Genomic DNA, 12,308 nt, shown 5'->3' on the forward strand with positions numbered 1-12,308 from the left:
GCAGCAATTGTTGATATTGTTAATAAGCAAGGCTTTTTACTAGTATCAGATAATGTAACCTGGTTGTACCCTAGTAGTGGCTAGATCGCTAAGTAACGTCAGGAGAACAGCGTCTTTTTTTTAAAAGGCTGAGACATCTCAAAAGATTTTACAATACTACATTCATGGGTTGTGAAGCTTGGCACACCCTTTTTGTGAATCCAGTTAACACCCTGTGGGACCACGGTGCAAACTGGCTTTCATCTCTTAATCCTTGTGTGCAAGCTCTCCAGTAAATGCAATACTCCTAAGATCATTGTGACTATAGAATCAAAACGGCGAATCCTCTCCACCAAGTAACGAGTTCGATTCAGGTTTTTTTTCACCCTGCACGAAAAAAAACCACGAGCTTGTGTGGAAAGCAGATCAGTAGAGGCTCCAGGTAGTGGTTGAGGAGCCATCTCTACCAAGCTGTTTTCCACACACACAAATTCAGTCCATCTTCTCCTTCTGAACCAGCCTGGGCGCATCTACAAAATCCTTGCCGTTGTAAAGGATGATCGCAAGAGTTCCAAAGCTTGCGCTTCCCCAGAAAACCACGTAGGCCAGGGTCTCTGTCCAGGTGTCACCTGTGGAGCACAATAAACTGCTTTCAGCTGCGTACAAGGACTATCAAGAAACCTTATTAGCGATCAGAAAAAGAGAAGCTTGCTAGAGTTCTGAAGTGCAATTTCAGATCTACAAATCTGAGTGTTCTTCCCCACACGCCGCCAATGTATTTACAGTGGTGCCCCGCAAGACGAACGCCTCGCAAGACGAAAAACCCGCTAGACGTAAGGGTTTTCCGTTTTGGAGGCGCTTCGCAAAACGAATTTCCCTATGGGCTTGCTTCACAAGAAGAAAGCCCATAGGGAAATCTCTGGGGACCTCTTTTAAATGCTGGCGGTGGGGAGCAAAGCCTCCCCCCCCTCCGGCCTTCAGAAGAGGTCCAGGAAGGCCGGCGGGGGCCGAAAGGCTTTGCTCCCCACCACCAGCATTTTAAAAGCAGTCCGGGATAGCAGGGAAGCGCTTCCCGCTATCCCGGATGGCTTTTGAAGGCAGGCGGGGGGGAGTAAAGACTTTTGCCCCCCGCCCGCCTTCAGAAGAGGTCCTGGACCTGGTCTGAAGGCGGTTTCCATAAGAACGCATTGATTGATTTTCAATGCATTCCTATGGGAAACCGTGCTTCGCAAGACGAAAAGACTTGCGGAACGAATTAATTTTGTCTTGCGAGGCACCACTGTATTAGCAGAAGGGGTGAGAATATTTTCATATGTATGAAGGTGACATTTGGGAACCTGAAGGGTGATGGAGAGTGCTAGGAAAACATACAGCGGGTGGTATGTGCCTTTGCAGAAAATGTATTGTGAAAGAGAGCACATGGCACAGCAAAACACTGGAATGCAAGTGGGGTCTCCCACAGGATCAAGGGGTGAGGAAATGGGGGGCTACATGCAAAAGCAGCCAACCCTCTGTGGGCCATTTCAGACAAGCAAGTGGGGTCCTCCTACCTAGCAATCACCTGGCACAAGGTGATCTTAATTTCAGCTTGCAGCTGCAAAGGAAGAATCGGGTGCACGCTAAGGGCACTCCCCATTCTTTTGCAGACACCATTAGGCACTTTGCAGCAGCCATGGTTTGAATTTCCCACTGACTTACGACATCAGGCATAGTAAAGGTGTTTGTCATTTGGACGCACCTGAAATGCTCCAGTCCCTGTAGCTTATGAGGGAGAATATTTGATTCAGCGGGGGATGCCGTTAAGCGGCCCGTAAAGGTAAAGGGACCCTTGACCATTAGGTCCAGTCGTGGCTGACTCTGGGGTTGCGGCGCTCATCTCGCTTTATTGGCCGAGGGAACTGGCGTACAGCGAACCAGAGCAGCGCACGGAAGCACCGTTTACCTTCCCGCCGGAGCGGTACCTATTTATCTACTTGCACTTTGACGTGTTTTCGAACTGCTAGGTTGGCAGGAGCAGGGACCAAGAAATGGGAGCTCACCCCGTCGCGGGGATTCAAACCGCCGACCTTCCTAGCCTCTGTGGTTTAACCCACAGCGCCACCCGCATCCCTAAGTGGCCCGTAAGGCATTGTATATCATCATAATGCATCATCACTGCAATTCCTCCCTTCTATTTTAAAGAAATACTAACTTTCTTTAGGAAACAGGATTTTGGTCTAGGATATAGCACTGATAATACGTTTCTGAAAAGGTAATGGGGCTCTGGTTATTTGGCCACCTATTCATTTTTACTAAGTCATTGCAAATACAGAGGTTAAAATCAGCTCTGCTGTAGTTGAAATTCAGCTCCTAAAACTTGAACAATATGATACCCTTTGTTCTTGCTCTACATTTTCAGCAAATGAGGATTAAAACTATAGGCAATCTCGGTGTGCAAGATTCTGGTTTGGAGCAGAAGACCAGCTTAGGCAGCCTGCTGGTACTATGGTCCAAAGATCCTATGCTGCTTCAAGGGGTTTTTCCTGGAGTACACTGAACTCCTCACAAACATGAGGCTAGCTATCAGATTTTGTGGCTTGTTTGCTATGATGCTTGTAAATTCTCACCCACAAACTGCCCATGTCTAGCTCTGATGATACCTAACTGCAGAAAGAGCTATAAAAACCTCTCGTTTACTTCCAAGAAGCTACTGCCATTGACTTATGTACAATATTACTGTGAATTTCACGCACAGGTCAGATGATCACTTACCAGCCATAAGCAAACAGATAATGCACATTGAGAAAGCCACCACCATAATAATAGGCAACTGAAAAAGAAAATAGGGGGGGGGGACAGAATTAAAAGGCAATATATAATACTGTTTCATAGCTCAGTTATACACAAAGTAGAGAGTATTGTGCTAGCACATCAGTAATCTTAACATGCCAATCTGATCAGAAACAGGAGTTATGCTGAGCCTACCCCATTTTCAGAAATGTTTCATACACCAACAAATTTATTGTGGCATAACTCTCAGGGTTGTTTCGTCAGATACAATCAGCTTCAGCCAACAAAACCTTACGCCACAATTTGGCAGCTTTTAAAATACAGGAGGAAAAGCTAGTCACCGCATCTAACTTGCTGCAATGTATTAAACCCTTTTTGTGCAGCACAAAGGATATTGTATGGGACTTTTGGACATTAAACATGTGCTACAGAAAACAAAGAATGTTCATTTCTGCAAAGTTTGCATGAGTTGCAGGAACAGGGTCGGACAGGTGCGGACAATGGTTCCAGAACAGCTTGGTTGTATTTGGCTCCATGAAAACTTAGTGAAGTTGGACGAGGAACAGGATTTTTGCCCTCTAAAGTTCTGCAAGCCCTTCTGATTCCTGCTCATTTCCTCCCCACCAGAGTCCATCCCACTCCCGCTGTTTCTTGCATTACCTGCTGAGTTCACAGACTGTATTCCAAGCACCAAAGAACAGCTCTGCTGGTGGAGCAGGAGACTGTTGATCTTGGGGTGATGGGTTTGAGCCCCACATTGGGCAAAAGATTCCTCGCATTGGAGGGGGTGGACTAGATGCCCCTCAAGGTCTCTGCCACTCTACAACTCTATGATTCCATAGCGTGGCCACACAGGCATTACTTCCCACACCCCACCTTTCTATGCCTGGCAGGATTGTGAAGAGCCTTAGGCTTGCATGCTTCCTCTCACGCTATGCAGAAATGAATGACTGCCTAGGAACCCTACATATGCCATATCAACTTCTGAAGAAAGGTAACACGTATAACAATCAAAAAACAGTGCATTTTTACTTCCTCCTGCTCTTTAGATGCATAGAAAAGTTTCAGTATTGCAGTTTACTGCCTGGTGCCTGTAAAGGTAAAGGGCCCCTGGATGGCTAAGTCCAGTCAAAGGTGTCTATGGGGTGTGGTGTTCATCTTGCTTCAGGCCAAAGGAGCCAGCGTTTGTCCACAGACAGCTTGTGGCCAGAATGACTTAACCGCTTCTGGTGCAACACAACCAGAAACCAGAGCGCATGGAAACGCCATTTACCTTCCCGCCATAGCAGTACCTATTTATCTACTTGCACTGGCATGCTTTCGAATTTTTAGGTTGGCAGGAGCTGGGGGACAGAGCAATGGGAACTCGCCCCATTGTGAAGATTCGAACCGTCGACCTTCTGATCAGCAAGCCCAAGACGCTCAGTGGTTTAGACCACAGCTCCACCCACATCCCACTGGTGCCTGTAACTGTGCAGCCCATGTCTTTAGCCCATGACAGCAAAAACTAAAGCAGAGCATCCTCCTGCCTCCACTTGCCTGGATTTCCAGGGGGCTACGGAGAGGTCACAGCACTAGGGCTTGCCAAGTGGGCAGAGGCTACAGATGACCAATCACTTCCCTATCTTGTCTTAATTTGGTTGCAAGGGGCCGATAGCCCAGTGCAAAATGTGCCTGGTGAATTTCAAGCACCGCTAATTACAGTCACAGAAATCATGTGGGTCAGGAAAGCACACATCTCAGGCATCACAGACAGGGGTAAAGAGGTGGGTGTTTAGGAGACGTGTGCAGATCATCCCTTGCTAACCTGGCGTCCTCCAGTTGTTTTAGATGACATCTCTGCAAGCACAGCTGTCTGAGAATTGGGAATTGTCCAAAACATCTGGAGGGCACCAGTCTGCTGGAAGCTGATCTCTGTTCTGCCTGCCACACATTCTGCAGTGTTAAGGTTAACAGCAGCTATTGTGAAATTCACACACGCAAAAACTCCTTTCCTTGCTTCTCCGTGCAGAAATCTCTACAGAGAACAGCTGCTGATACTTGCCCACAATTCCAAGCGCACCTGAAGTTTTGCTAATAGCGCTTCTATTTTTAGCCTCCTTATTGATCACGAGCAGAAAACAACAGCTAGCTCCCCGATGCTCACACAAGTATACTGCGACAGCTGTGAAAAGCCGCCTGCGGGAAGCGCTGGGCCCTCAGTAAAGTCACACCTGCAATTCCACTCCTGGACCATCAGAAAACTGCCCAAGTGGCAGGGGAGAGTCTGGAGGTTCAAAGAGGGTCACCGGTAGCTCATTCCCCCCCGCCCTGTACACTTTACATCTCTGAGGCTTATTTGGAGTGCTGCTGAAACAGCACAGGCAGTTACTGCCTTAGATTACGGTACAGGGAGCAGCACCAAAACAACAGGGGAAAGGCGCCTCTTGTGCCAAGAGCCCAGCACTCCATCCTATTCTGCTCAGCTGCAGAGAACAGGATCAGTTCTATTTATCATGGCCACTGCATACTGTAGGATGGTGTCATAGCCAGATTTTACATGCATGAAATCAGAGATCAGATCCCTGCTGGACTGTTTTGCGCCATGTTCTAGTGCTATATGGAAAAGTTCTGGGCTTGCGCCCTCCCCACTCCCAGCCAGCCAGGAGGAGGATTTCTGCCCAGTTAACTTTCAGCTTCAAAGAATGCCAACACTGCATGCAAACCAGAAATCCTTGTTTAAAACCAACAGTGGGTTCCTGCTAAACAAGCCAACATCATTTGTTTAGTAATTAACCGCTGTTTGTTTTTCAACCAGGATTTGGGGTATATGCAAAGCCACGATTCTGTTTCAAAGAAAATAAACTCGGTAAAAATCTTCCCCATTGTTATGCAAGGGGAGGAGGGAACATTAGGTGAGACGCTATCCTCTGGACAGCAAGTAACTATCTCCCAAGTCTGCTTGAGAGCCCAGGAACAGAGGGATACAAATCCAATACTGGACACACAGGTTTTTTTCACTAGCCCCAAATGTAAGCCATGAAAGCTGCTCTACTCTTTGCAAAAGCCAAACCAGGGCTTCAGTTCCAGTAAGTAAAATGTAAAATACACGCAACCACAACACTTTGCTAATCTTAGCCTGATTCAACAAAGTTTAAATAGTGTTATATAAAGATAAGCTCACAAAAATTGAAAAGCCCTTACAGCCAAAAATTTCCAGTCTTTCTGCACATGAAGAGGACTGAGAGAATCTACTTCATCCACCGAATAGTTTCCAAGAAATAGATCTATAGCGTCCTGCAAAGCAATCCAGAGTTAAACGGTTGAGAATCAAGTCCCATATTAACCCACTCAGCATTGCCAAAACCCACCCTCCAGTTACTGTACTCTGCCCATTGGTCATCTAAAAAGTTGCAACTTCTCTGCTCCTTTCCTTCCCCACTTGCAGGCCATCTTTCCAGTAACTTCAAGGTGCCTCTGATGAAAGGTCTCCTCTCCCAGTTCTATACATTACACCTATGCTTTTCCGAATGCCGGGATCCGCTTGCCATTTGCTGGCTTGTCAAATGTCACGTCCCTCTCCTTTGTTGCCTCCCTCCTTCCACTTCTTGGAATCCTTTTCAACATGACAGTAGCCAAGTCCTCACTGCAATTTTTACGACCGCCTGACCTTCTCACCACACGCTGGAATCACCCGCTTCTCCAGAATTAACTGCCTTGTGCTACATGCCCCATAAGCCCTGGGGCAGTGACTACGGCGCTTTTCGTTCCTTTCAACGCACAGCACACTTTTCAAGCTAAATAAAAAGCAACTGGAAAAGCCAAATGCTGGGAAGTTCTTACCTGTCTAAATCCATCAGAGAAGTTGTTTTTGTAGTAGCGAATGAGTGAGTTCCAACCATCCATCAGGAGGCCCCACTGAGTTCTCTTCCCAGTTCTATTAAAAAAAGAAGACGACTTTCAGTATTACAGAAAAATATAATAAAAGCAGACATTTTCAACAGGGAAAATTGAAATCTGTTGCTCATAAGGAACTGGTCTAATATTGGTAGTGGTAGGAACACCAGGGAGAGGGGTGTGTGTCTACCCCCAAATTGACAAGGTAGGCCTCAAATCCTCTAGCCTTTCTTTTATAACCAAAGCACTTTCTCCACTTCAACCTAATTTTCCCCTCCCCACCACCACAAAGAGTTACCAAGGGCTCCACAGTAAGGCCTCGTGATTTCAAAAATAAACCCTTCAGAGAGTTCCTCCCTTTCATGCATTTGCACAAATAGTCCAGATACTAGCATGGACTCTATAGCGATGTTTTATCCTCATTTATTCAGAATCTGGACAAACGATTCTTATCAAGGTTGTATTTAGCCTGAGAAAATATGCAACTGATGGAGGAATTTAGCTGTGGAACAGCTGGCTGTATACACAGCATACGACAAAGATACTATTTTCATTTAAGATTGTAGCAAGGGAAGTTGCCAAGAGCAGTAAAAACGGAAAGTTACAGCCATTCACATTGTAAGCCTAAATCAGGGTGGTCCAACATGCGGCCCCCAAGGCCTTTTGGGTGGCCCTCAGTAGCATTTGACAACCTCACAGCCTTCATGCTGCCTTCCCAAAGCTGGGAAAGCAAGATGCTGGGATTTGGGAAGGTGGCTTGAGGGCTCTGACAGGGTCCTAGAGTCCACCTGCTTCCCAAAGTCTAGTTAGTGCTTTGCCAGCTTTGGGAAGGTGGGAGGGCTCTAGGACCCTGCCAGAGGTATGTGTCAAATTTTGGCCTCTCTACCCCCACAGGACAAGGCAGTGTGCAGCCCTTGGGTTCCATGTTAAAAAACTCTTGTGGCCCATTTGGTATGAAATGTTGCACCGCCCTGGTCTAGATAAATAAAATAGAAGCACTAAGTAACAGAGGTAGCATTTTCTACACAGCATATTTGCTTTGCTGGCTTTATGCTATTTTATAGTTTTATTCTGCTTTTCTTTTAGTGATTAACTGCTGCATACTGCTTTGAGAATCCCAATAGCTTGGTTGAACGAGATACAATTTTTTCAAATTATTTCTAGCTAAGCCTCAGGGTCCCTTCTATGTACCGTATTTTTCGCTCTATAAGATGCACCAGACCACAAGACACACTAGTTTTTGGAGGAGGAAAACAAGAAAAAAAATATTCTGAATCTCAGAAGCCAGAACAGCAAGAGGGATCGCTGCGCAGTGAAAGCGGCACTCCCTCTTGCTGTTCTGGCTTCTGTGATAGCTGCGCAGCCTGCATTCGCTCCATAAGACACACACACATTTCCCCTTTTTAGGAGGGGAAAAGTGAGTCTTATAGAGCAAAAAATATGGTAATACGCAGCAACTATGGAAGCAAGTTCAGAGTGTCTGAACAACAGGTAACTGCTCTTAGTGAAGTTAAAATACATTTTCTCCCAAGAAAGATTGGTTCAAACTTGCCTTGTATAGTCTGTCTTTAAGGCACCCGTTCCGGCGTATTGTTTGGCACATGCATTCGCATTATCGGCCCATGCTATGAACAGAGAACATTTTTTTTTCTTTAAAAAGAGACTCCAAATAAGATGCTCATAAAAGTAAGGTCGACTTGGTGACGAAAACCAAAACCTACCGTTTTTATAAAGCTTCTCAAATTCTGCTTGTTCTTCAATTCTCTGCCCGACATGCAAAACACCTAATCTCTACAACGACAACAGAAACTGTTACTGTATAATAATAATAATAATAAATAAATTTTATTTATACCCCAGCCAAGGCCAGGCTCAGGGCTGCTAACAAGCAATAATAAAAACAAGTTGAATGAAGACAACTTAAAAACAAGATTAAAATATAACATTAAAACATCGAAACATTAAAATGCAGCCTCATCACAGGAGGAGAAAGGGAAAAAGAAACAGGGGGAGGGAATCAAATTGACAAGCCAAAGGTCAGGCAGAACAACTCTGTCTTACAGGCCCTGCGGAAAGAAATCAGAAAACTATGGACCATTTCAATGTGCCAGAAAAAGTACGTTCCAGAAACCTATAAACTTGAAAAAGGAGCTATGCATCTATGTAGACATTTGCACCATGCAAATATAGAATATGTTGTTTTATCAAATTTCTAGAAGGCCAGCAACATCCCTTTACACACAGCTTTTAAAGGGAAACGGAGAGACTAGGAGGCAATCATCACCTGAAGTTGTGCTTGGAGAGAGCGCCGTGCCAGAAGGCTTTGAATCACATTCGTCCGGTCCAGGCAGTCCATACAATTACTGCGGAATGTCCCTTCTTGTTGCATCACCACCTTCCCATCAGAATCAACCAGAAAGTAGCTGAAATACACAAGGGAGCTTGCCTAAGAATTCACAAAATACCACTTTTACGTTTTTTGTTGAAACGCTACTACAGATGTGGAATCAGCAAAGAAAAATACAGCGGTACCTCCGGTTACATACGCTTCAGGTTACAGACTCCGCTAACCAAGAAATAGTGCTTCAGGTTAAAAACTTTGCTACAGGATGAGAACAAAAATTGTGCTCCGGCGGCACAGCAGCAGGAGGAGGCCCCATTAGCTAAAGTGGTACTTCAGGTTAAGAACAGTTTTAGGTTATGAACGGACCTCCAGAACGAATTAAGTACTTAACCTGAGGCACCACTGTATAAAAAATCCTCTAAGGACAGCTTTGCTGGCATCCCAAACGATCTTTAAGTCAGTCTCCTTATTTAAATTGAAATCAAAAAATTCTTTTAAAGTCTTCATTTTATGGCTCAATGGTCTAGTTAGACAGTAAAATTTGTGTTAAATTGCTGTTTTAGGGGGTGTTTTTCATCATCTGGAATGGATCAATCCACTTTCCATTACTTTCAATGGGAAAGTCCGCTTCAGGTTAAGAATGCTTCAAGTTAAGAACGGACTTCCGGAACCAATTAAGTACTTAACCTGAGGTACCACTGTATTTATGATGGTTTTCCAGATTTTTTTTTTAAAAAAGAAAATAATCCCAAAACAATCTCCTTAACTCGAGTTTTCCCACAGACTCTGAAGTATCGCTGCTGGTTAACTGCGCCATGAACAAGTTTTGCTTAGATCACAAAGGTTGCAATCATCTAACTATTTAATCATTCTTCTTTTCATTTCTCTTACTACAAAACCTGCCAAGATGTGCTTTTTAATATCTTTCAAGACCAGATGTCTGAAATTACTGGCAGGATCCCCAGAGAAGGAAAGCTGTTCTACGTGCCCAAGTGATTCTGGACTTGTTTCTTGAAAGCAGCCTCCAGGCCACACGGCAGGCCATGTTCAAAATCAAGGACAGACCCAAAAGCTGCTTGCGATACAGCATAAATGTCTGTGAATTAAAGTAAAAAGATCACATACTCTTGGACTCTAGACCCTGGTTCACTAATACTCAGAGCCTGTTTTAGAGGAGAGACAAACTAGGGCAAGGCAATAGTTGGCTGCTGCCCACAATGCATCTGGAAAATGCATTTTCTCATTCTCATGAGAAAACAAGGTTCTCATTACAGAACCTGGGTTAACGTTTCATCCTTTTCCTTCCGTTGAAATTTATAAGATGTCCTACTAAAAGCTATGTGTATTATTTATTATGACTGATCTTGAACATCCAGACTAAATTCTTATTCAAAGAGCAGTGTTTTAAAAGGAAGTGTTCCGTTAATAATAAACATGTCCCAGGAAATCAAAGGGCTTCCTGTTCCATAGAGAAGTTTTAATCTTGTTAGACATGGAATTCAATTCTGAATTTTCTGCTGGTTAGCCTTTGGAGAGTTATCCACTCTCAGAAATAAAAATGTGCTAGCTTTGTAACCAAGCGCAGTTGTATCTGGTTTAAGATTTTAAATGGAACACATCTTTGCAGTGAACACCAGCTTTATATTTAAAAAATGGCCAACTATGATGATGCCATACTATCAGGATTCTTATACCGTTGTGTAGAAATGTAGAGAGAAGCCACACAAGATCAGAGGAACTAGTTTAGGTAAATCCAAAGGGAAGTTAAGTTTCTATTAAGTCAATGCAGTTAATTTCAGCCCAGATCACTGACTGTTCATATAATCTTCCTTAAGAATCACTACAACCATGCAAATTTCTTTTGGACTAAGGCAGCAGTTTACTTTCACTGTGTACAAATCAAATTATTATGTAACATCCACTAACCACAACTAAATGCCAGCACAGTGCAGGTGCGTATGACATGACATTTGTGGTTGTTGTTGTTGTTTAGTCGTTTATATTACCTCAATTCATCTTGCTGTTCAGCTAGCTGATCCATTAAAATCTGGAGCCGATCCCACCTCATATGACTGCATTCTTTGTGGAAATCGAATGCTACATATCTGGGCAGAGAAAGCACATGAGAGTTAGGAAGCTATTCACCAGTATCTGAATTGGGATTGGGGCAGCGGACAGGGTGGGGGAATGGAAGGAGAGGGGCTGCAGCAGATACAAGGTCAGAAAAATAAAAACTTGCATTATTAAGCAGCATGAGGTTCCCCTGAGAAAGCATTTTCTCAAAAGGTACCAAGCATCATATCTAACTATGAAACAGGATTTCGCTTTTGGGATGGACAAAGGTCTCTGTTAGCAGGGGAGAAAAGTACAGCTCGGAACTGTACAAAAGTTTTTTTAAAGCATGCTCTGCCCACCTAAAAGGGTTAGTTGTTGAAAGATAACTCTTGCCAGCTTCGCATGAAAGTGTAATGTGTTTTTCCAGAGTTAAAGGTTTTTGTTGGTGGGGGTTTTTTTTAGTGCAAACTGTCCAGTGAACTTAGGCCTTTTAGGTTGTGGGGTGTTCAGTTTGCATTTTTCTTTCCAATTGGTAAAACAAACAAACTATTGCCTGCAGTCTTCTCCAGCAACCGGCTTACAATCCTTAATTTCCCCTCCCAGACAAACATTTCCAAATCAAAAGCCACATAATGGCACTCTTGCATCTTGTCTCTCCTACCATTATGACATGACCACCCTTATATCTGACAGTTTGCTTGGAGGGGATCTTCCTCCATCCCAGGACAGCCAACAACCTACCATTTTCATGGATCCCTCCACCCAGCCAACCATGAACTCTCGTAAAAACCATTCTACTTCCATTTCTCCGTCTCTCATCTTTGAACTGGAATGGTACTCTTAATATGGGCATGCTTGGAATTTGCACAGGTTTATTCTTTATTTGTCATGGTCCAGAAGGGGGATTCAAATTTTCTGGAGCAAGCTTTGCCCTAGCACATTGTGTGTGTGTGTGTGTGTGTGTGTGTGTGTGTGTGTTCGCGTGCAAACTCATCTCTTATCCTGTCCTTTGACAACAGACAGGTGTGTTTTTGGGGCCCACACAATTCCTGTGACTGATCTGTTCCAATTGTTTTTAATTTCTGCTTTTAAACTATTGTAACCTGTCCTGGGACCTGTGGTGAAGAATGGGTGATAGACAAATTAAAAAGAGGGACAGTAGCAAGCCATGCGGTTTCATTTAAAGTCCTAAATAAAATCTGTGCAACTACAGAAAGCATGTTATCATTGCATTCACACAGAACTTGACATCTTCACATGCAAGTACAATTTTATGTCTAAACCA

At 44.0% G+C, this 12,308-nt stretch overlaps 1 protein-coding gene across 1 annotated transcript in view; it reads right to left on the reverse strand.

The window, feature by feature from the left end:
• Positions 1-378: 378 nt before the first annotated feature.
• The window catches only part of SACM1L (SAC1 like phosphatidylinositide phosphatase), a 31,440-nt gene continuing 19,510 nt past the window's right edge, over positions 379-12,308 (reverse strand). Inside the window, 8 exon segments of the mRNA XM_081883103.1 lie at positions 379-608; positions 2,731-2,788; positions 5,932-6,024; positions 6,571-6,664; positions 8,177-8,249; positions 8,346-8,415; positions 8,909-9,047; positions 10,975-11,073. Of these exon segments, the coding sequence (XP_081739229.1) occupies positions 472-608; positions 2,731-2,788; positions 5,932-6,024; positions 6,571-6,664; positions 8,177-8,249; positions 8,346-8,415; positions 8,909-9,047; positions 10,975-11,073 (763 nt within the window). The 3' untranslated portion in view covers positions 379-471.

The sequence above is a fragment of the Podarcis melisellensis genome, assembly GCF_964234715.1.
Source record: "Podarcis melisellensis genome assembly, chromosome: 12".
Taxonomy (NCBI): domain Eukaryota; kingdom Metazoa; phylum Chordata; class Lepidosauria; order Squamata; family Lacertidae; genus Podarcis; species Podarcis melisellensis.